The sequence below is a fragment of the Paroedura picta genome, chromosome 4, assembly GCF_049243985.1.
Source record: "Paroedura picta isolate Pp20150507F chromosome 4, Ppicta_v3.0, whole genome shotgun sequence".
Classification (NCBI taxonomy): Eukaryota; Metazoa; Chordata; class Lepidosauria; order Squamata; family Gekkonidae; genus Paroedura; species Paroedura picta.
This window is the reverse complement of record NC_135372.1, coordinates 134575169-134598120: the sequence shown is the minus strand read 5'-3', so window position 1 is coordinate 134598120 and position 22952 is coordinate 134575169. Positions and strand designations below refer to the sequence as shown.

At 47.8% G+C, this 22952-nt stretch overlaps 1 protein-coding gene across 5 annotated transcripts in view; it reads right to left on the bottom strand.

The window, feature by feature from the left end:
* Positions 1-22952, bottom strand: part of PHACTR3 (phosphatase and actin regulator 3) — a 238914-nt gene that overhangs the window by 117793 nt on the left and 98169 nt on the right. For 4 of the 5 annotated variants that reach the window (XM_077335748.1, XM_077335749.1, XM_077335752.1 and 1 more), the window contains exons 2-3: positions 16513-16674; positions 11402-11479 (exon numbers count right to left, since the gene is read on the bottom strand). In XM_077335748.1, coding sequence (XP_077191863.1) covers positions 11402-11479; positions 16513-16674 — 240 coding nt within the window. The remainder of the gene's footprint in view (positions 1-11401; positions 11480-16512; positions 16675-22952) is intronic. The other variant, XM_077335750.1, reaches the window with a different exon arrangement.

Genomic DNA, 22952 nt, shown 5'->3' with positions numbered 1-22952 from the left:
GTGTGAGTGGGGACAAAGACCCAGGGAAGTTTTAGGGTTCTCACCCTCCAGGTAGGGGCCTGGAGATCTCCCCGAATTACAACTGATCTCCACACTACATAAATCACTTATTTCTTTATTGAACACGTTTATTCCACTTCTCTTGGAGCGGACTGCATAGCAATCTGCCTAAGACAGTTCCTGACATTGCCCCCATACTGCTGAGGTCAAGAAACAGAACCCAGGATTATGCTATGCAAATGAAGAGGCGGGGCTACCCAGGGGGAAGCAGAGTTCTTTCTCAAGGCTTGGGTTTCCCAGCGGAAAGAGGGAGGTTCTCCCTCCATGCCAAAGGGGGCTTTCGAGCGCATTACTTCCCCCGCACACATATACATAAACCAAACACACACACATAATGAGAACCAAAGCACAGTATTTTGGGAAGTCGTTGTGATGAAGGTGGGAGGGAAAGCAGCATGGCAGAGCCCTATCTTGTCCGATCTTGGTAGTTAAGCAAGGAAGACTTCACAGAGGAAGGTAGACTGCACTGGCATTGGAAGCTCGTGGCTGGGTTTGCAGTAAATCGGCTGGGACTTTCTGGGACTTTACATCACAGCAAAGGAAGAATCTACCCCTGCCACAGACACCAGGTGGCTCAACCATCATGGACAGGGAACGGCCTGGAGTAGGGGTGCAATCTGTCCCTGCATGGGACTGTCAGAGCTGCAATGTGTCTCTCAGGGATCCTTGTAATGTATAAGCCTCTCTACACGCCCTCCTTGATACCGCAGCGAGTTGCTGGGCATTGTGCTGGTTTGTAAATAATTGAGATCAGCCCCTTATCTCAGACCTAAGAAGTGCCTGGCTGAACATCTTGCTTGCAAATTTTTAACTAGGTGCCCTACAAGGTTGCCTCCCCCAATTTCTCACGGCCGGGAGAACGCAGATGGATGCATCACGGCAAAGAAATCCCCTTCCTCCAAATAGAGGATGAGGGGATATTTTTCATTATAGAAAATTTACATCCCAGGACCATGTAGGTGAATGGGATCTGCTTAGGGTCATATGCTTTCCCTTTATAGCCTGTGTAGAGCTGGCGGCGGTTGTAATAAAGCTGACCCACATAATTAGGCTGCCCTCAAAGGAAAAGCTGTTGCTTTGTAATGAGCTAACGCTATTCACATAATTACAGCATGTTGAATGTTATTCGGCATGTTAATGCTGCTCATGCAGTCACCAGTATATCGATCTTTGTGAAAGGCTCAGTGGCTTGCGAACAGCAGAGTGTAATCAGTACCAAGGACAGTTCCTCAAGACTGATAAAGACCTTGGTGAGGGGAATTCCATATACTACGCCAGGCGTGGCCAAACCTTGGCTCTCCAGATATCCATGGACTACAATTACCATGAGCCCCTGATGGCACTGTTTACACACTGGAGGTTTCATGCCGGGCTGCAGGCTGGAGTTTCAGTCGTGGCAGGTTGCCCCACCTCTTCCTGCACCCACATGGGGGAGCATTTGGCCCCATGCACCTCATCCGCCCCCAATCTGTGCTCCTGCATGGGAGCTGGGGCAGTGAAGTTCCCAGTGCATAAATGGTCCTGGTGTAGTCTAAGGGGCACCCCTCACCAAGGTCTATAGCAGGGGTAGTCAACCTGTGGTCAACCTGAGAGCCAGTCTGGTGTAGTGGTTAGGAGTGCGGACTTTTAATCTGGCATGCCAGGTTCAATTCTGCACTCCCCCACATGCAGCCAGCTGGGTGGCCTTGGGCTCGCCACGGCACTGATAAAACTGTTCTGACCGGGCAGTGATATCAGCGCTTTCTCAGCTTTACCCACCTCACAGGGTGTCTATTCTGGGGAGAGGAATGGGAAGGCAACTGTAAGCTGCTTTGAGCCTCCTTCGGGTAGGGAAAAGCAGCATATAAGAACCAACTCTTCTTCTTCTTCTTCCTCCAGATGTTCATGGTCGACAATTCCCATGAGCCCCTGCCAGCAAATGCTGGTGGGGGCTCGTGGGAATTGTAGTCCATGAACATCTGGAGGACCACAGGTTGACTACCCCTGGTCTATAGGTCTTGGGGAGCTGTCCATGGTGCTGGTAACATTCTGCTATCTGAACGCCACTGAGTCATCCGCAAAGATCAACACACCGGTGATGATATGAGCAGCATTAACATGCCGAATGTGAATATCATAATCTCAGGACTGAACAGATCCTGGGTAGAGCATGAGATCCTTGCAGGCTCCTGATTATGAATCTGGGAGACAGTCTCTTTTCAAACACATTTTTATGTAACTGTTTGCAAATGGTTTTTAGAAAGACACACAAAAGAAGTTCCAGTCGCTTGAACACAACAGTGGCCACTGACAAATTACATATCCTTGTGAGTTTTTTAAATGGCTTTGTGTTCGAAACATGGTTACAAGACGCGCAGGAACGAATTGGGCCATTTCTGTGTCATGTCTATTGATTCTGTAAGTAAGAATGCGTGGCCAGTCACGGATGCTGGTTCTGAATCCTGAGAAAGAAAACCTGTTCAGGGATAACTGTGTTCTACTGCAGCGGTCTGCGATCTTTCGGCTGCCGCGGACCGCTGCTCCGGAGTGGGGGGAGAGGGCGGCCCGGGGGGCCGCACACGCGCGGCAGCCCCAGCACAAACGCGCATGCGCGGACTGCCGTGCACGCGCGTTTGCGCCCGGCAGGGGAGCAAACGCACGTGCACGGCAGTACACGCATGCACGTTTGTGCCGCCGCCATGCTGGCGGCCGCGGCTCCCCCTCCCAGCCCCTCCAGGCCGCCAGCAAATCGGCCGCTAAACTGTAGCTCTCCAGATGTCCATGGACTACAATTTGGCAACCCTGGGAGGACATCCTTTCCTCTTCAGCAATCCTCATGTCCAAACCAAGTTCAAGTCCTTTAATGAACTGTCATCTAACTACCTACCCAGGTAGGGCAAATGCAGGACTAGCTATGTAGCATATCACCGATTATGTATACTTTCTTCCTTACAAAAAGTGCCTTCCGGCTTGGCGGGCCAGGAATCGCGAATGAGGCTGTTGCATTGGACCGACCGCACAAGGACCGAAAGAATTCAGAGAACACCACCTATTGCGCCACTGCAAACCACTTGGGGACAGCCAGGTCTCTGCTATTATCCTCCTGTCCCACTGATCATTGCTTTTTACACAGCGGGACGGGGGCCTCCCTCTCACCTCCCTCTCCCTCTCTCAGAAATGATAGCCTACCCCTGTCATCCAAGCTAAAGCAATTACCAGGACGTTGGCGAGAGCCCTGGCAGCATCTCTGGTAGAGGACTCACATTTCTCCTCCTCAGACAACCTTTAATCAGGAGCTGGAGACAAAAGCACCTTCCCCTTGTCATCGATTTGGTAACAAGTTTCTGGAGGGGATGATTTAAAGGGACGGAGATCTGGATCTAACTGGCCAGCCTCCCCTCCTCTCTGCAAGGCCGTTCTGCAGAGAATGCGCCTCCTGACGCCTTGCAGGCTTAAGGACATGGGGGAAACCGGGCCTGCCTGCCTGCCTGCCTGCCTGCCTGCCTGCCTGCCTGCCTGCCTGCCTGCCTGCCTGCCTGCCTGCCTGCCTGCCTGCCTGTCTGCCTGCCGCAGAGCTCCTGATGCAACATTTTTATAAGCCGAGCCCACCCACTCTGCCTCGTAATCACGTTCAGGGGGAAAGTTACAGTTCTTAAAATAGCCTTTGCAGCAGCGCCGTTGCTATGATACGGTGGAAGGAGAGCTCTTTGCCTACGTTTCCACTCATTGTTGAAGCCAGCCCGCCCATAATCAGGGGCATATTAATAGCCGCCCGCATTGTTCAGAGGGCGCATCTCCTTTTTTCTTTCATGCTGCACCGTAAAAAATCTGGTCACTTGGGCAAAGCCGCGGGTATTGTATCAGGCTGCAAAAAAAGAAAGAAAGGGGTGTGTGTGTGTGGGAGGGGGGAGGACAGCTCTGTCAACGTTTTCAAGGCAGCCCAACTGGATAAGGGCTCTTCAGTTGATATTGGCAGAAAATGGTCAGGTCTCGTAGGAGAAAGAAAGAGAGGGGTGGAGAGGTGGGAGGGAAATGGTGCAGAGAAGAAAATAAGGCCCAGGGACAGGAGGAGGTGCCTTCTAGTGAGGAGAGGGGAGTGGAGGTAACTTGGTCAAGAAGACAACGCAAGCTTTGTGAAGAGGGAAAAGCTGTTCAGCTCCTAGAACAGGGGTGGCCCAGCCGTGGCTCTGCAGATGACCATGGACTACAATTCCCATGAATTGTACCAACTCTTCTTCTTCTTCTTCTTCTTCTTCTTCTTCTTCTTCTTCTTCTTCTTCTTCTTCCTCCAGATGTTCATGGACTACAATTCCCATGATCCTCGCTCTGCCACTGCTCCTGCACTGCACTCCCCAAGTCCTCATCACAGTCGTCCCTATTGCCTGCATTATTCTGTTGAGAGCTGATCAACATGGGAGTCGGGACCACATCAGGTCTCACAGGACTGGGCTACGAATCCGTTCCACTCAAGGTGGGACTTCCATGGGCTCATGCATGAGACTGTCCTATTGACGGGAGGCCACCATTTGTGGAGTGCAGGGCTGGCATTACAGAATTCCATGGTGGGGCAGCTGCCAGGGCCCAGGGCTTCTGGTGGGACCCACGGTTGCCATCTCCTGGGCTCATGCGTCTCCCCTTCCACCTGTCCGTGCACCCTTCCCTGCCCATTCACTTCCACGTGCTCCAGCACCCATGCTTCCACCACCTGCAGGCGCTTCAGAATGGGCAGTGCTTCTGTGCTATAGGGGGAAAGGGAATGAATGTGATGTGGATAGCTATCAGCATAGGTGGTTGTAGAGAGGGTGAGAGGTGCAGTCAAGTGGGTGAACCACAGGTGGGGGACTATTAAGGGAAGCATGACGGGGGCTCCTGGGGGGGCAGAAAGGTGTCTCTGGGCAATGCCAGCCTGAGGTCCCACCCAAACCTGGAACTGCCCCTGATGGAAGGGATCCATAAAATCCTTGTCCCTTGGGACATTCGACAGCTGTGAGAGTTGCACAAGCTCTAGCTGAACCTTCTTGCTCCTCTCCTGGCACTCAAGAGCAGGGAACCGTAAATTACAGTGCTGCAAACAGCAGCTTCTTACTAATGGGTGGAGGTTACTTGTCTTGATACCAGAGAGTAAGACCCTCCTCTTGGGACAGCACAACAGTTTTATCCCTTTTGCTTTATGCATAGAACCATGGAGTTGGGAGGTACCTCCAGGGTCATCTAGTCCAACCCCCAGCACAACACAGGACACTCACAACTCCCTGCCTACCCACAGTGACCCCAATTCACAAGCACAAAGAAGTGTGCAGCCACATCGGTCCCAAAGCAAACCCCCAAACCCAGACCATACTCCAGGTCATACCCTTTCTTCAAGTCACTGCAGATTCATAGTGACCCTGTAGAGCAGGGATAGTCAACCTGTGGTCCTCCAGTTCATGGACTACAATTCGCATGAGCCCGTGCCAGCAAACACTGGCAGGGGCTCATGGGAATTGTAGTCCATGGACATCTGGAGGACCACAGGTTGACTACCCCTGCTGTAGAGTTTTCAAGGGAATAGACAGGCAGAGGTTGTTTGCCATTGACCACTTCTGATTAGCAGTCTTGGATCTCCTTGGGCATCTCCCATCCCAAGGCTGACCTTGCTTCTGAGATCTGATGAAACTGGGTTAGCCTGGGCTATCCATTAAAAAGGTCAAGGTCAAGGTCAAGGTATCCCCTGTGCAAGCACCAACCAAAACATACATCACAATCGTATGAAATGTTGAGTTCTCCAGAACTCCTCTTTGGGCTGGATATGACAAAAAAGAGGACTAGGGAAAAGAAATACCTATGGACATTTAATTAAGTCCCATTCAGGTTTGCATTGTGGGTTGACCACAGAGGAGTTCCGAACGGTGTTGGCTTCAAGTTCTCCAAGACATAAACTGGTCACGCTCCGTGGAGGGGGGGGGGAACACAACAACAAATGTCCTTAATATCTCTCCAAATCAGGCAAAGCTCAGATCTCTTTTTGGAAAAGGGCAGAGCAATAACCTCATAGCCGTTGTATTAACTCAGGAGATACATTTCATGAATTACGGGGGATCCAGAGTCAACTGAGGTCAATCGGAATAGTTTTATCTTGTGGCGCATTCTCACACACAAACAACGCCATCCCAAGCAGCCAACTCTATACCAGATTTCTCAACAGGCCTTACTCTCGGGAAAATGTGCTCACGATACGCTACTGAAACAAAATCAGGTGGTGAAATTGAAGCTACGCCTGCCAGAGAAGGAGAAGAAGAAATAGAAGAGGAGCTGGATTTTTTATAACCCTCTTTTCACTACCTGAAGGCCTCCTATAGCAGGTTACAAGCACCTTTCCCTCGTCTCCCCACAACAACGAAATCCAATGGTGCCTTTAAAATCAACATTTATTCAAGGCATGAGCTTTCATGTGCCTGCACACGTCCTCAGACATGCACGCGAAAGCTCACGCTTTCAATAAATCTTTGTTGGTTTTAAAGGTGGCATTGGACTCAAATTTTGATGTGGTACGACAGACCAATATGACCACCCACTTGAATCACCCCTAAGGTGACCAGATTTTAACATTGGTAAAGTGGGGCACCATTGACCGGGGAGGTTCTTGATTAAAAATTTGATCTATATGAATCATAGAATCATACAGTTGGAAGGAACCTCCTGGGTCATCTAGTCCAACCCCCTGCACTATGCAGGACACTCACATCCCTCTCGCTCATCCCCTGTAACCTGCCACCCCCTTGAACCTTCACAGAATATGGAGCAACAAAAAGTTTCATAGAACACATAGAAAGCAAAAATAGCATTGTAATATATATATATTTAATTTCAACATAAGCACAATTGGCCAGGTACCCCCAGATGTCCCTCCAAAAGTGGGACAATCTGGTCACCTTAATCTCCCCACAACAGACATCTTGTGAGGGAGGTGGGGCTGAGAGAGCTCTGTAGGAACAACATTAAGAGAACTGGGACTGGCCCAAGCTGGCTGAATGTGGAGGGGTGGGGATTCAAAACCAGTTCTCCAGATTAAAGGCTGCTGTTTTTATCACCATGTGAGTTCTTAGAGTGGCATCCAGTCAGAGACAGAAAGCTAGAACTGTCCGGTGCTTCTCTTTGGCTGTGAAGCCATGGAGGTATAATGGGAGGGCCCTGGGGAGGGGGCGGGCTGAGATTTAATGCACTCTGCATAGCATTGCCAATCTGACAGCCACAAGTTATTGCATTCAAATGTGATCTAACTGGGAAAGATGAGGACGGAACTGCTGCCTATCTCGCCCTGATGGGGAACAGGTCTAGGAACAGTTATTTGAAAAGACATTAGCGGGTGAATTTTACACAGAGGTTGATCAATGGCATGCATTAGTCAACCGCACAGCAAAACTGCTAGGACCCAAAACATCCGTTGTTTTAGGAAAGAATAACATGGATCAGAACACATTGCTCTTGGCTACTCATTATTCACACTCTTCTGATGAGACAATTAGGTTACGTTGTAAACAGGTCAAATTCTGGATCAGGGTTAAGGTTCTGGTAATCATCTTTAAGGCCATATGTAGTCCAGGCCCAGTGTACCTGGTGGTTCACCTTTCTGCTTACACCCATCAAAGAGCCTTACACTCTGCAATCCTCCAACCTCCTGGTGGTCCCTGGCCCCAAGGAAGCCCTCTTGACCTCAACCAGGGCCAGAGCTTTCTCCATCCTGGCCTCCACCTGGTGGAATGAGCTCCCAGAGGAGATTAGGGCCCTGATGGAACTCAAGCAGTTCCACAGGGCCTGCAAAAGGGAGCTCTTCTGCCAGGCATTTGGTTGAGGTCAACCTGAACCAATCACCTTCCATTGCCCCCCCCCGCCCCCGAGCCTCCCTCCCATGAAATCCATCTCCAATTCATCCAACCAACGGGGCCATCAGTATGCTGTAGTTGAACTGATTTTCTCACCATTGTTCTACTGTTCTATCGTTATCACTGTATGGTTACTGTTTATAACTATTGAGTTATCTGTATTGTTTCCCTGTTGTATGTAAACCGCCCCAAGCCTCAGGGGAGGGTGGAATATGAATGAATGAATGAATGAATGAATGAATGAAGGAAGGAAGGAAGGAAGGAAGGAAGGAAGGAAGGAAGGAAGGAAGGAAGGAAGGAAGGAAGGAAGGAAGGAAGGAAGGAAGGAAGGGATTTGTGCAGTGCTTTTATTGGTGATCCCATCCCCAGAATTTAAATGAGAAAGAAGCAAAGAGCCAATGTTTGCTCTTCTCCTTCCTTCTGGGTCTCCCGAAGAGAAGAGTAGCAGGAGCCCTTTGACTTTGCAATCACTGACATGCTCATTAATTTCCCCCTTCCCAAAATAATCTGGATTTGGAATGGGCTCAGCAGAAGCAAATTACTTTCCTCCAACGCTCTCCCACACCAGGCCTGGAAAATGAAACCGATTATTTTGTTTCCCATTCCAGAGTTTGGTCCTGGGGATATCCTTCTGAGTGCAAGGTGGTCCCAAATCCCACCACGGTGAAACTCTCCTGCCAAGTCCCGGCTGATTTGGAGGGGGTTTGAAGGCAGGAGGCAATCAGAGGTGGTTTGCCATTGTCTATCTCCATCACAACCCTGATATTTTGGATTAGGGCTCATCCCACTTAGCTTTTGAGATCTGTCAGGATTGACTACCCAGGTCAGGGCCTCAGTCTGTCAAGTACATGGTGATTCCACTCTTCCTCCAAGGAACCTCTGAATCTAAAGGACCAGCTGCCTGAATATGAACCATGGAGAGTGCTTCGGTCAGCTACGGTAAACAGGTTTGCAATCCCAAGCGCCAAGGAAGTATTTCTGACCTCAACCAAGGTCAGGGCCTTTTCAACCCTAGCCCCAGTCTGGTGGAATCAGCTCCCAGAGGACATCAGGGCCATGAAAGAGCTGGCAACGTTCTGAAGGGCCTGCAAGATGGCCCTCTTCCCCCAAGCTTATGTTTGAGGCAGATATGGCTAGCACTGACTAGAACATCAAGGGCCTCCCCTGTTCTGTGCTTCTGCTTGTAGCTCATTCCTCCCCCTGCCTTCTTAGCCAGAAGGGGAAAATTTTTAAGATAACTGGCGAAGAAGAAGAAGAAGAAGAAGAAGAAGAAGAAGAAGAAGAAGAAGAAGAAGAAGAAGAAGAAGAAGAAGAGACGCAAGGGAGTGGCGGGCTATAAATCTAATAATAATAATAATAATAATAATAATAATAATAAGAAGAAGAAGAAGAAGAAGAAGAAGAAGAAGAAGAAGAATTGTTTTTATACCCTGCCTTTTACTGTCCAGGGGAGTCTCAAAGCAGCTTCTCTTCCCTTCCTCTCCCCACAACAGACACCCTGTGGAATAGGTTAGGCTATGAGAGCTCTGAGAGAACTGATATGTGAGAACAGTTCTACGAGAACCATGACTAGCCCAAGTTCACCTAGCTGGTTGCACGTGGAGGAGCGGGGAATCAAACCCAGCTTGCCAGAATAGAAGCCTCTGCTCCTACACCACGCTGGCTCTCCACTCCTGGCTTTTTCACCCGCTAGCCAAGAACTGGATCCACCAAAAGGCTACGTAAATTCTAGAGCTGAGTTTCAAATATGCTGGAAACTTCTGCCGTGCTTTAGTTAGCACTCCTCTTTGAGAACAGCATAGTGCGCTCTGCTGCTGCCTGTTTTTTGACTCATTGGAAAAGCCTCAGAGCAGGTGGGATGTACGCTTTTCAGCAGTGGTGATGAAAATAAAAATGGCAGTGACATGCAAAGCAGAGAAGCCGAATGGCTGTGAAACACCCCCCTACACACCAACACACACAAACACAGACATTGGTATGAGAACAGAGCAGAGAAGAAGAGCTGGGTTTTGTACCCCACTTTTTACTACCCAAAGGAGTCCTAAAGGGCTTCCAATCACCTTCCCTTCCTCTCCGCTGTAATAGGTGAGTGAGCTCTGAGAGAACTGTGACTGGCCCAAGGCCACCCAGTTAGCTGCTTGTGGAGAAGTGGGGAATCAAACTTGGTTCTCCAGCCTTCGCTGAACTGCTTTCATTTCCACTACCCCAAGACGGCTCTCGAGGGGGCCTGGGAGTCAATGCCTGAATCTGTTTCTATGGCAAGCAAAGTTGAAGATGCTAGGTGGGGAAATTCCTGAAGATTTGGGGGGTGGAGCCTAATAAGAGTGGGATTTGGGGATATATCTCTGTGGGGTATAAAGTTATAGAGTCCACCCTCCAAAGCTGCCATTTCCCCCCCTCCCAGGGGGACTGATCTCTGTCCTCTGGAGATCAATCTCTCATATTGATGCTATTGAGACACAACTCATTTAAACATAAAGCCACTGAGGAAGAAAGAAACGCTGAAAATGGGCTATTGAGAAGAAAATTGTGTTTTCCCAGAACCCGTTTTGGTTTGATTGATAGAATCATAGAATCATAGAGTTGGAAGGGGCCATACAGGCCATCTAGTCCAACCCCCTGCTCAACGCAGGACCAGCCCTAAGCTAAGATGTTACCATGCCTATCACTATGACATCACAGATATGAAGATAATATCTACTGAATATTAATTATTGAAGTTCTTCTTTTTTTCTTTTTTCTTTTGAAAGCCAACCAGTCGAATTTTTCTGTTTTGGATACTTCCATTTGACGATCCCCCCTTGAAGGCAGGCAGCTCTGGAGGAATGGATTGGGTGCACACAAAGGAAAGGGAACTGCAAATGACTTGGTCCTGGTCCCAGCCAGCAGCGCCCTGCGAAACCTTCCACAGTCCCGCAGCCCATGCTGTTCTGCCGGGCCTGTGGTTGAGGGCTGAAGTAATGTCAAACTCCACTGGCCTCTTTGCCCGATCCCTGCAGGGCCATGATTTCCCCCCCCCGCCCCTCCCCCCCCCAGAGAAAGCACTGGAGGCAATCTGAAAACTTTACATTGACTGCTAATTTATTATTTTAACATCCAAGTTTTTAACGTAAATGTTTTAAGGCTAGTAACCTGAATTTATTTAAACTTTATAGAGGGTTCGCATGTGCATTTTGTGGTTTAATTTGCCCAGAGTTCCTAAAGATCGGGTGGATTATAAATTCTGGAATAAATAGGGGAGGGGAGGGGAGGATTGAAAATGTGGTTGAAACTGAAGGCTCCTTGTGCCCTTTCCCAGTCCTGTGATGGGCTCCCCTGGAGCCGAATCCGTTCCTTATTTTAGCCCAGCCGCTAAAGGGAAAGGAAAGCCGCCATTTGCCTGGGGTCCTCCTGAGCCACCTCCCTGACCTGGCTCCATGCTGCTTGCTCGCTTGGCACTGCTTCCCGCTCCTTCTGGAAAGGACCAGAGGAATAAAACACGAAGATGGTCGTTCACTTGCCTTGTTCCATAATTTCCAGGAGGCCTTTCTTAATTAGCTCGTCCCGACCTTGCCTGGCAGCTGTCTTCTTCTCTAACACTGCAAAAAGGGGGGGGGGAGGGGAGTTGAGCGTGATCAACATGGAACATCAGAGCTGACGGCGCATGGAAATGAAGACCAGGGCATGGCAAATGCAGGTGGGTGCATGACGGCCAACTTGGACTATGGTACAGCAGGGGAGGCGTTAGAGATGAGGGGCGCAGGGTGGTGAGATTTCCTCCCCCTTCCCTGCCGGTCCGACTGTATTCCTCCTTCATCATCCTGGTTCCTCACCTTTCGCCCAAGGAGCTTAGGACTACATTCGTAGGGTTAAACCACTTTTGACTAGCTAGGTAAATTTGGCTGCCTAAGGTCACCCACTGAGAGGAGCATGAAATCTCAACTCAGGCCTCACCTGTGCAGATCCACCACACCACTCTGACACTTAGACCACACCTCCATTTCAGTCATCGTGCGTTGGCCATTAGATAAAAACCTCATATCTTCACCTCTCTCTCCTTTATTGATTTAGCCATTCATTCATGCAGTTGATATGCCGCCCCTCCCTGTGACGTCTCGGGGCGGTTTGCATCAAACCAGTGGGGAATGGGACAGGTACACTGAATCATTGGGAACAGTAAGAAGGAGCAAAAAAGACACAACAGTTGTAACCACTATGGCATTGGGGTAATCACGACAGCTGAAAAGAAATCGCAGTAACGGTTAGGGACCGGCTGAGTGTCAAGATTGCCTGGCTAGGGAACCAGGCTGTCGGAGGGGTCCCCATTGTTGGCTGGCAGTTAAACAGGAGATTTAAACCGTAATGACCTGCATGTGAATTCATTGGGCTTGATTGTTAGAAACAGGGTGCAAGGCTTGGGGAAGGTTTGCAATCCCCACCCCTTGCAAAATAATTCTAATTTTGTAGTGCTGGGTTTAGGGCAACCTTTTTATCACCGGGGACCACTCAACGCTTGACAATTTAACTGAGGCCCGGTGGGGGGGGGTAGTTTACTCCTCTACTCTCAACCACTGCCCTAGCACTCTCTGATCGCTATGGTAATGTTTAAACATCCCTTCAAAATAAGATACAGACACGCCACAACAATGAACATAAGGAACATTTTATTTTCATGGAAATTTTAACTCACGACAATGACAAATCGATGGGAACCCTGAGCTTGTTTCTCTGAGCTTGTTTCTCTGGGAGTGATGGGAGACAATGACACCCAAAGTGTGTTGTAAAGGACCGCGGGGGGGGGGGGTGAAGTAAAGGGCCGGGGGGGGAGGCATCCTTCGTGGCCCACCTCCAATTAGTCGATGGACCACATGTGGTCCGCAGCCCACAGGATGGGGATCGCTAGTTTAGGGCTCCTCCTTAGCAATACAAATGCTTGTTCTTCCAGAAAGAATTGAAAGAGGGGGGGGGGGAGAGAATAAGTCTACAATATCGATTATAATGCATGGGCCCAAGTGGCTCTTGTCTTTTTCCATAAGGTCAGAATGACCTCCCTCATTCCGAAATGAAGCCAAAAAGGAATGGCACAAGACTTGAAACAGCAACAAGCCTTGCTTGGAGGAAGTTCAAGAAGGAACAAACCGGGGGTGGGAAACCTCAATTTGGTTCGTAGCTTATCAAGGTGCCACGTCATAAGTGCCCAATTAATCCCATGCTGCTTGCAAGGATTTCTAAACTCCGGGTATTGTTAGGGGTAGGGGGCAGGCGGTAACCAGGAAGAAAACTCGATGTCTATTTTGCAAAAGGGGAAAACAAGCAGAGAAGGCATTCATCATGCTCAGTGGGAGCCCAAAGTCCCCTCCTTGGTATTTTAGACAGCATGTGATTAGACCTTGGAAACATCTATATTTTCGGGCCAACTCACTGGTTCTACCTGGCAAGTCTTCATTGTTATAAAGAATTCACTGAGCCTATGTATTAGGATATGCATTCAAAGTACACAAATTCTTTTATTGAAGGGGGAGGGAACTGATTGTCCAGTGTTGGTAACATTACCAAGGCCAGCTTCAGATTCTGTGGATCCCTGGGCAAGATGCCCTTCGTGCCCCCCTTCCCAAATAAACTGTTGCCAGAGGTATACAAGCACAGAGCAAATATGAGTTTTGTTTCCATGTTCCTTTATGCTCAGGCTTTACTCCTAGAACTCTCATCCTACCAGGTCTGAAATGGGCCACGAAGGCAGCAATCTTGCAGCCTGTTTTGGACTCAGGGATCAATGGGAGTGTGACAGTCCTCCCCTTCAGTACTGACACGAGTTTTTTTTTTTAAAAAAAAGATCTAGCCCCTCTGGAGGACCTCCTGGTGGCACCTGTATTTTGGCCCACTGTGATACAGATTTTTAGACTGGATGGGCCACAGGCCTGATCTAACATGGCTTCACTTATGTTCTTATGCCTGGGGCAGTGAGTTTTTATATTCTTGCCGCTTGGGGGACCACAGTGGGAGGGCTTCTGAAGTTCTGGCCCCACTGGTGGACCTCTTGATGGCTAGCTAACATGTGACACTGAGTGTTGGACTGGAAGAGCCAGGGGCCTCATCCAACATGGCTTTTCTTATGTTCTTTTGTTGCCCTGACCTGGATAGCCCAGGCACACCCAATTCTCATCAGATCTTGGAAGCTAAGCAAGGTTAGCTCTGGCTAGTATTTGCATGGAAGACCTCCAAGGAACACTAAGGTCATGAGGCAGAGGTAGGCAATGGTCAATCACCTCTGAACGTCTCTTGCCTGGCTGCCAGAGAATCCTGAAATCGTAGGATCTCCTGGCTGCTCTACCTACACGCCACACAATAAATAAATATATAACGTTCTTATGTACTGATTGCTACCTTGTGATGTCTTTCTCAGCAGGTTGCAGAAGATTGACCCAGAGACCCAAGGACTTTGCAGGATCCCCCATAATGATCTCTCGTTTCTGCTGGAAGTGGAGAGGTGAGGCATCTGGCACCAACATCTGCAGGGCCCCTGCTCCCTCCCTACCAGAAACCCATCAATGGGTTCTGCTCCTGGACCTGTCTGAACTGTTACCATTGTTAAATGATCAGTGTTATGGTATTAATGTTATGGATTGTTTCTTGTATTGTTTTTTACGTTTTATGTAAACCGCCCTGAGCCTCTGGGGAGGGCGGTATATAAATATAATAAATACATGAATCAATCAATCAATCAATCAATCAATCAATCAAGCTCCGGTCAGTGGTTTTCCCTAAACCAGACTAGGAACCTTAGCAAGTGCTCTGACATGCATTTTTCCCAACGCCAGCTATGCACTTCACAAGGTGCTTAACAAGTCACTTGAAAAGCCCTTCATATACAAAGGGTGGATTGTTCCCGTTTTCCATTTAATCGTCCAAAAGTATTCAGTGGGGGCTTCATGCTCTGCTGATCTGCTCTCCCTCCGCGAATGAAACCTCCCCTTTCCTGCACTAAAAGGTCATCCCTCACAATTAATCCATTTCCAATCCATCAGGTATGTGCCTTTCTCTTTTAAAAACCTGGGATGTACAGGAAACCTTCATATCGGACAATTGTAAAATAGGCTATGAATGGCCTATAAATGGCAGCTATGAAGCATCACCGGCAAGGGGCGGGGCAGAGCCAGCGATGCAGACTGCTAGAGGGATCAACTCCTCTGCCCTAAACAGTCATCTGCTGGTAGAGCTATAGCAGCTCACATTTCTCTTGGTGTAGGGAAGGTAAAGGTAAAGGTATCCCCTGTGCAAGCACTGGGGCACGTCTGACCCTTGGGGTGACGCCCTCTAGCGTTTTCATGGCAGACTCAATACGGGGTGGTTTGCCAGTGCCTTCCCCAGTCATTACCGTTTACCCCCCAGCAAGCTGGGTACTCATTTTACCGACCTCGGAAGGATGGAAGGCTGAGTCGACCTTGAGCCGGCTGCTGGGATCGAACTCCCAGCCTCATAGGCAGAGCTTTCAGACAGCATTTCTGCTGCCTTACCACTCTGCGCCACAAGAGGCTCTGGCGTAGGGAAACAGGCGTTCAAACAACGTATCTGTTAAAAACATAGGGAGAGAGCTGGAGGTTATCTAGCTCCTAGATATGGGTGGAGGTTATCTAGCTCCTAGATATGAGTGGTGTTTGCATTCCATGAAAACAGCCAAATGTTCTTCTGGACTGCATCTCTGCAATGCACAGGACATTTCCTAACATGTGCCTGTGCAAGCAGAAGACCTGTGGAGGAACTGATCGCAAGAACAGACTTGCCAGGAAATGGACATCAGAACCTGCCTTCCCACAGAGCTGAACTATTTATTTATTTATATTTATATACCGCGCTCCCTGGTGAACAATGCCTCACGCTTTCAACCAGATGCCAGCTGATTGGTCAAACCATACAGGGAATTAAGAGGGAAAACAGGATCATGGGAGACTCCAGAGCTAGAAATCTGGTTTAGACACACCTCTGGCTGATCAGATTTCATCGAGCTCCGCCCATACATTTTTATATGCATCTGTTCAATCAACAAGACCTGTCATTTAAAGCAGTGGTTCTCAACCTTTCTAATGCCACGATCCCCATCCATAAAATTATGCAAGGGTTCTTTCACAGAAATTAAACCGAAACTGACCAATGGCGTGAAGTTCCATTGTTCATGATTGCCTACAAATTGGGCTTTTTTCCGGGGTTGCTCAGTTCAGTTCTGCCTCTTGTCCCGCCAAGCTGTGCCACCACCTGGAGCACCTGGTGGGAGACTGAGCCGTACTGGAGGCACTGCTGGAGCGGCTGGTGGCCAAAAGCGGGTGCCTTCAGGAGGAGCGGCAACAGTGGCAGAGCCCTCCCCCCAACTGCTTGCCCTGCCGCGATCCCTGTGAAAGGGTCATTCGACCCCCAAAGGGGTCCCGACCCCCAGGTTGAGAACCACTGCTTTAAAGAATGAACTCTGAGCTTCACAAGAAGATGGATTTCTCCTACTTATACTACATTCTGTCCTTTTTCTGCACTTACACAAAACCGAATAGCAAATGCAGGCCCTCTTACACCTCACAGTTTACTGAACACAATCAGCAATGGGCTCTTATCACAGGCAAATCGTGCTCCATCCTCTTGCACTTACCTGCTGATGTCTGCTTTAGTTTTTCATTTTTCTTTTTCCTCCATTTCCACGGCTTGAAAATCCTGCCCAGGGTCGCAAGCTTGCTGTTCCTTCGGACAGGAGGAGTTCGAATCCCTGAGACCAGATATTCGGAACGCACGGCAGGGGACTGATCCATGTCCTCTGAAAAGGAAAAAGAGACCAACAGGCCCAAAGGTTAAAGAAAAAACAACAACAACAAACCAAAGAGGTGGAAATCAAAGCCAGCTTGATCTTCAAGCTGCTGGAAACAATGGGAGAAGATCAAAGAAGGAGTTGACATTTTCGTTCAAGTGAAATTTCAAGATTCCTATTTTAGTTAAGGTTTTGAGGAATTTCTAGGAAGCAAAAATAAATATATATTGATGCCAGAAAGCAAAGAAATACTGGATTATAATTCATGATGAAATGCAAAAGATGTCGAAAATTAAATTTGCGCAGGATCCAAAATTTATAGTATTAAATAGGGTGCCAAAGAGTATTAAAATGTATAATTAGCTTGTTAAATACATGGTAACAGCTGCTTGGATCCTTTATGCATCGAGATGGAAAAAAGAATTCTTACGGACTGGTTAAATAAATTGGCTAAATGCAGATTGGTTAAATAAACGGATGGTATATGGAACAAAGGCCAAATTGATGTATTTGCTACACAGTAAATCAACCTTGGAATCCATGACATTGATAGAGGAATTGGGAAGGGGAGGAGCTCCAGGTGGTCATACCTACAGCTAGGCTTCCCAACCATGTTCTGCATGATTGTGCCACTTCTGGGGTTTTTTGAAGCCTGAAGGATGTCTCAAAAAAGAAAGGCTTCTGTAGGACAAGGCCAGTCCTATTGATCAGGGGTAGTCAACCTGTGGTTCTCCAGATGTTCATGGACTACAATCCCCACGAGCCCCTGCCAGCAAACACTGCTATAGATAGCCTCACCAGCTCTTGATTAATTGTGCCAGCCTCCCTGTCCTTCCCCGACTTGACCTCATTTAAGCTGCTGATGGTCTTTGCATGACCATCAATTTCGTTAGATTCAAATGAGCAGCCGTGTTGGTCTGAAGCAGCACAATAAAATCAGAGTCCAGTAGCACCTTTAAGACCAGCAAAGATTTGTTCAAGGCATGAGCTTTCGAGTGCAAGCACTCTTTCTCAGACTATGAACTGACCATCATGACAGCGGGAATATATAAGCAAAAGTTAATCCTGCTACATTAGCAAACTGTGTCACAGCATCCAAATACAGCCCTAGGATAATTCTTTGCTAAACCAGCCAACCAGACCCCTCGAATTCAGTTGTAGTTCACAAATACATATGAGAAATAAAAGCATCCACCCCATCATTTCATTAACAGTGTCAGGGGAAGTCACAGAGAGGGCCTCCTGACAGGGACCTTCCAGCCAGTCCCTTAAAACAGTGGTCCCCAACCCACGGGCCGCAGCCCGGTGCCGGGCCGCGAAGGCCACGGCTCCTTCTTCCCTCCCCACCGAAGCGAGAAGCTCGCCAGGCCGCGAGCAAATCGGCCGCCAAAGCAGCCGATTAGCTCGCGGCCCGGCAAGCTTCTTATTTCGGGAGGGGGGGGAAGAGAAGCTTGGCCACCGTGCAAGCTTTAGCGGTCGATTTGCTTGTGGCCCGGAGGGGCCAGGAGGGGGAGCCGCGGCCGCCGGCATGGCGGCAGCACAAACGCGCATGCGCGGACTGCCGCGCACGCGCGTTTGCGCCCCTGCGCTGGGGCTGCCGCGCGTGCGTGGGCCCCCGGGCCACCTTCTCCCCCCACTACGCCGCAGCGGTCCACAGCGAGCGTAAGCTTGCGGACCACTGCCTTAAAAGCAGGAAGTGGAGAGCCATCCATAACAGGGCTGGATGGTGTTCTTGTGATATCAGCATGGGTGCCAACAGATTGCTTCCTGAGAGTAACGCAAGCATCCGTCATCCGCTCTAACAGGGGAGGGGGAGCTGAGAGTTATAGGCAATTTGCATCTTTATTTTGGCAACTCATAAAATTTAAATGAGCGATACTGCACCCACTCACGAGCCATTTGTTTCTCCTCTAATAACAACTTAGTAATAATTTTGCTTTAAAAAACTTTTTTTTTTTTTTTGTGACAGCCGTGTTTAAAACAAACAACCCGACGCCGGAGATTTTGTTTTATCATAAAATGGTCTTCTCTTAGGAAGCCAAACTTCTAAGAATATGGGAATTTTTTTTTTAAGATTACTTAAATACTAGAGTTTTTAATAGATGTTGGGCAGGGAGGGGGGTGCAAAAGCACATTTCCTTCTCGTTTCAGGGGGGAAAGACAAAGCAAAGATGAAGAGTGAAGAGCTGACAGTTTCAACACAGGTTGCTTTAGGATGCTTTGGGCTGATCCTGTGTTGAGCAGGGGGTTGGACTAGATGGCCTGTATGGCCCCTTCCAACTCTATGATTCTATGATTCTTTCGGAGAAGATTCAAGTGGGTCACCGTGCTGGTCTGAAGCAGCAGAACAAATTTAGAGTCCAGTGGCACCTTTAAGATGGACATTTTTTAATTCAAGGTATGAGTTTTTGTGTGGTATCTGAGGAAGTGTGTGCGCACATGAAGGCTCATTCCGTGGATGAAAATTTGTCAGTCTTAAAGTGGCCACTGGGCTCTAAATTCATTAGGAGAAGAGATGAAAAAGGCATTCTTTTTTCCATCTGCTAAAGGGAAACAAATGCTTTTTAGAAATCCGAAATGTGATGGATCACTAAACATGGACTGCTGAAGCTGAGAGTGGACCACAAAAGATTCAGCAGCACTGTGGCCCATAAACAAAATAGAAGAAGAAGAAGAAGAAGAAGAAGAAGAAGAAGAAGAAGAAGAAGAAGAAGAAGAAGAAGAAGAAGAAGAAGAAGAAGAAGAAGAAGGAGAAGGAGAAGGAGAAGGAGAAGAAGGAGAAGGAGAAGGAGAAGGAGGAGAAGGAGAAGGAGGAGAAGGAGAAGGAGAAGGAGAAGGAGAAGGAGAAGGAGAAGGAGAAGGAGAAGGAGAAGGAGAAGGAGAAGGAGAAGGAGAAGGAGAAGGAGAAGGAAAAGGAGAAGAACTATCCAAAGGAGTTCCAAAGTGGCTTACAAATAACTTTCCCTACCCCAGACACCCTGTGAGGTAGGTGGGACTAAGAGTGCCCAGATAGAACTGCTCTCAGGTCCTCCTCACAAGCACATTATCAGTTGCTCTCAGGTCCTCATCAGCTGATAATTTATGGTGACAAAACAAGGAAATTAACTGCCATTCCAAAAACCTAAAGACAAAAATACTGAAATCCAGGGAGGTAGAGGTCATTTATTGATTCCAGGGGATAATAGATGAACCAGATTCTAAGGAAGTTATGATAACCTAGCCCCATTCCCTCAGTCAGATACAGGATTTTCCCTCCATTTTTTTCTTCTTTTCTGGCTCAGCAGCCCCATTTATCTACTGTCTTCTTTTCTGAAGATCTATGACTGTTTCACCATGGCACTTAATTGTATTTTGCTGCTGGCTCAGCAAGGGAACCTGAGGGATGTGACAAGATCATCCTCTTAATTGAAACTTCTGAAAATGGCAAACAGGAGGCTTTAGAACATTTTAAAATATCTTTTAAAAAGATGTTTTCCTCAATGTAGAGGGGAAATGTCAGGTGAAATCGGGGGTAAAATCTCTGAGGTAAATCAATAATGAACTCTGAGGTAACTTAGTAATTTCACATTCATATGTTTTGGACAATTGAGAGTTTAAAGCTTTTTCACAAAGTCTCAGAATCACTTTCTTGAGTTTAACCAACTCTTCAGGTTTCAGAAGGCAGAATACACTACCAAGTACCTAAATTCCTTCTCTGAACACTCCAGGGGTTGCTCCAATCTTTACACTATCTTCCTTATTGACTGGGAAGGGAATCACTAACTAGAAGATCTATCCTTTTCTGGCCTGAAAGAAGGGGTCTTCACTGATCCTCCCACTTCTCCTTGCCAACCTTCCCAGTCCTCAGTGTGATACTGCTTTCAGTCAGTTCCAAAGTTTTCTTCACAGTCAGTTCCCAAGTCTCTCTGCTCAACTGATGCTAATGAATCAAAACCCTTTGTGAAGCCTATCAGTCAAGACTCTCTGGCTCTGTGAGGCACTAAGCCTTCACATTCCTTCACATATTTACGCAGCACTTAGGAGCTTTCACTGCACAGTTTGTCACACAAGTGTACCTTTTGTCATCAAGAAAAGGATGGAAATCTTCCTAGGTTTAAACTGAACTAAAGGTTGGACGTTTATACAATATTATTAATACAATTATATATGCATTTATTGCATGTAACTTATAGAATTATAAAATTAAAAACATACGTAACCCTGAGTCTGCTTGAGGGAGTAAGAGTTAGGGAAGCAAAGGCTTCCTTATGACCGTTTATGCACTGGGAACTTCACTGCCCCAGATCCTGTGCAGGAGGACAAATCGGGGGCAGATGAGGTGCACCGGGCCAGATGCTCCCCCATGTGGGTGCAGGAAGAGGTGGGGCAACTTGCCACAACTAAAACTCCAGCCTGCAGCCCAGCATGAAACCTCCAGTGCGTAAACGGTCAACAAGGAAGCAAAGGCACAATTTTGCCTGTCGTATAAGCCAAATCTCTATTGTATAAGCCAAAGATATCTGGGGGATTCTTACAGCATCCTACAATGCTGCGATGTCACTTCCAGGTTCAAACCTGTTTCAAATCTGGAAGTGACATCATGGCTTCACATGATGTCAATTTCCACTGTCCCTGACTCCAATGCTCCTGAGGGGCAGCCAAGAGCTAGCAAACCCTTGGTCTGGCCAGAAAATGCATGAAACAGACAGCTTTCAATCATGAATGAACAGCATTCGCACGTTCAAAAGTTGTCTTCTTTCATTCAAGATGCATATGTTTTTTCGGTACAGATATGCAACAAGATTCCGGTATTAAATACCTTGTTGCAACAGATTGGACCCATGTCATGCAGGTTGTTATGCCTTTTGTCTGTGCTGAAATAATAGGCGGTGACAAAGCTGAGATGCCCCAAAAAGGCATAAGAAAGCCTGAACTGCCTTTTTAAGTCGAATGTTGGAGCTACTGAGAGTTGCTCAGTTTGGAGCTATGCTGTGAAAGAACAATGTCCCTTTTTAAGCTCTTTGTTCTTAAGGGGGGGGGGAAATGGCATGCTGGGCCCAAGAGCCTGCTGTTCGATCCGGCAAGTTGCTGACAGCGGCATTTCCAGCAAGTCACAGTATGGGTTGGCAGGCCATGCCAGGCTTTCAACACCGGGAGGAAGGAGATTGGTAACAAAAGGTACTGCAAAAAGCCTGAATAGCATAAGCTCCCAGATAACACAAGGGCCCTAACTGAAGTAGCACTGTTCCCAAGGCCCTGTATGACGAGCTCTTCCAGCAGGCTTACAGTTGAGGCCATTCAAACATTCCCGGGCATCTTCCCGTGGCAATCCAACAACTCTTGCCATCCCCAGTGAGAACTATGGGGATGTCCCCAGTGACCTGCTTAACAGATCTAATAATTATATATTGAAGTGTTTTTATGGTTTTAATTGTCTTCTGTTTTTAAGTGTTGTAAACCGCCCTAGATGGCAGGGTCAATAGGGGTGGTCTAGAAATGTACTAATCAATAAATATAAATAAATAAAGAAATGTTACAACTTACACAGATGTAGAACACTCTGGCCCACCTGTGCATGGACAGCACTAGGTCGCTGCCCCTTTGATGACCCGCAACTGACTGTGCAAACGGCCTTCACTCGGAAGATTTCTAATTAAGATACCTTGTTTCACCTCGGCTTTGTCACTACCTATTATTTCAGCACAGACAAAAGGTGTAACAACCTGCATGACATGGGTCCAATCTGTTGCAACAAGGCATTTAATACCGGAAGCTTATTGCATATCCATACTGAAAAACACATGCATCTTGAGTAAAAGAAGACAACTTGTGATGAAATTTGAATTCCATATTGTTATATAGTTGTGTTTGCTAGCAATGACAGCTTGCTGTATTGGTTAAGAGCGGCAGCTTCTAATCTGGTAAACTGGTTTTGATTCCCTGCTCCTCCACATGCAGCCTTCTGAGAGACCTCGGGCCAGTCACAGCCCTGATAGTGCTGTCCTCACAGAGCAGTAATATCAGGGCTCTCTTAATCTCGCCTACCTCACAGGGTGTCTGTTTGTTGTGGGGAGAGGAGGGGAAGACAATTGTAAGCCTCTCTGAGACTCCTTTGGGCAGTGAAAAGTGGTGTATAAATCCAACTCTTCTTCTCCTTCTTCTGTTCCTTTGACTGCCTATATCTGCTTGCTCCCCTTTTCTCTCCTACATACTCTACTCCAAGTTCCTGCAATATTTTCACGCAGGACTTTCCTTACGCATTCATTGTTCTTCAGAAAATAAGACCTGGGAAACTTCGGACCTCCTAT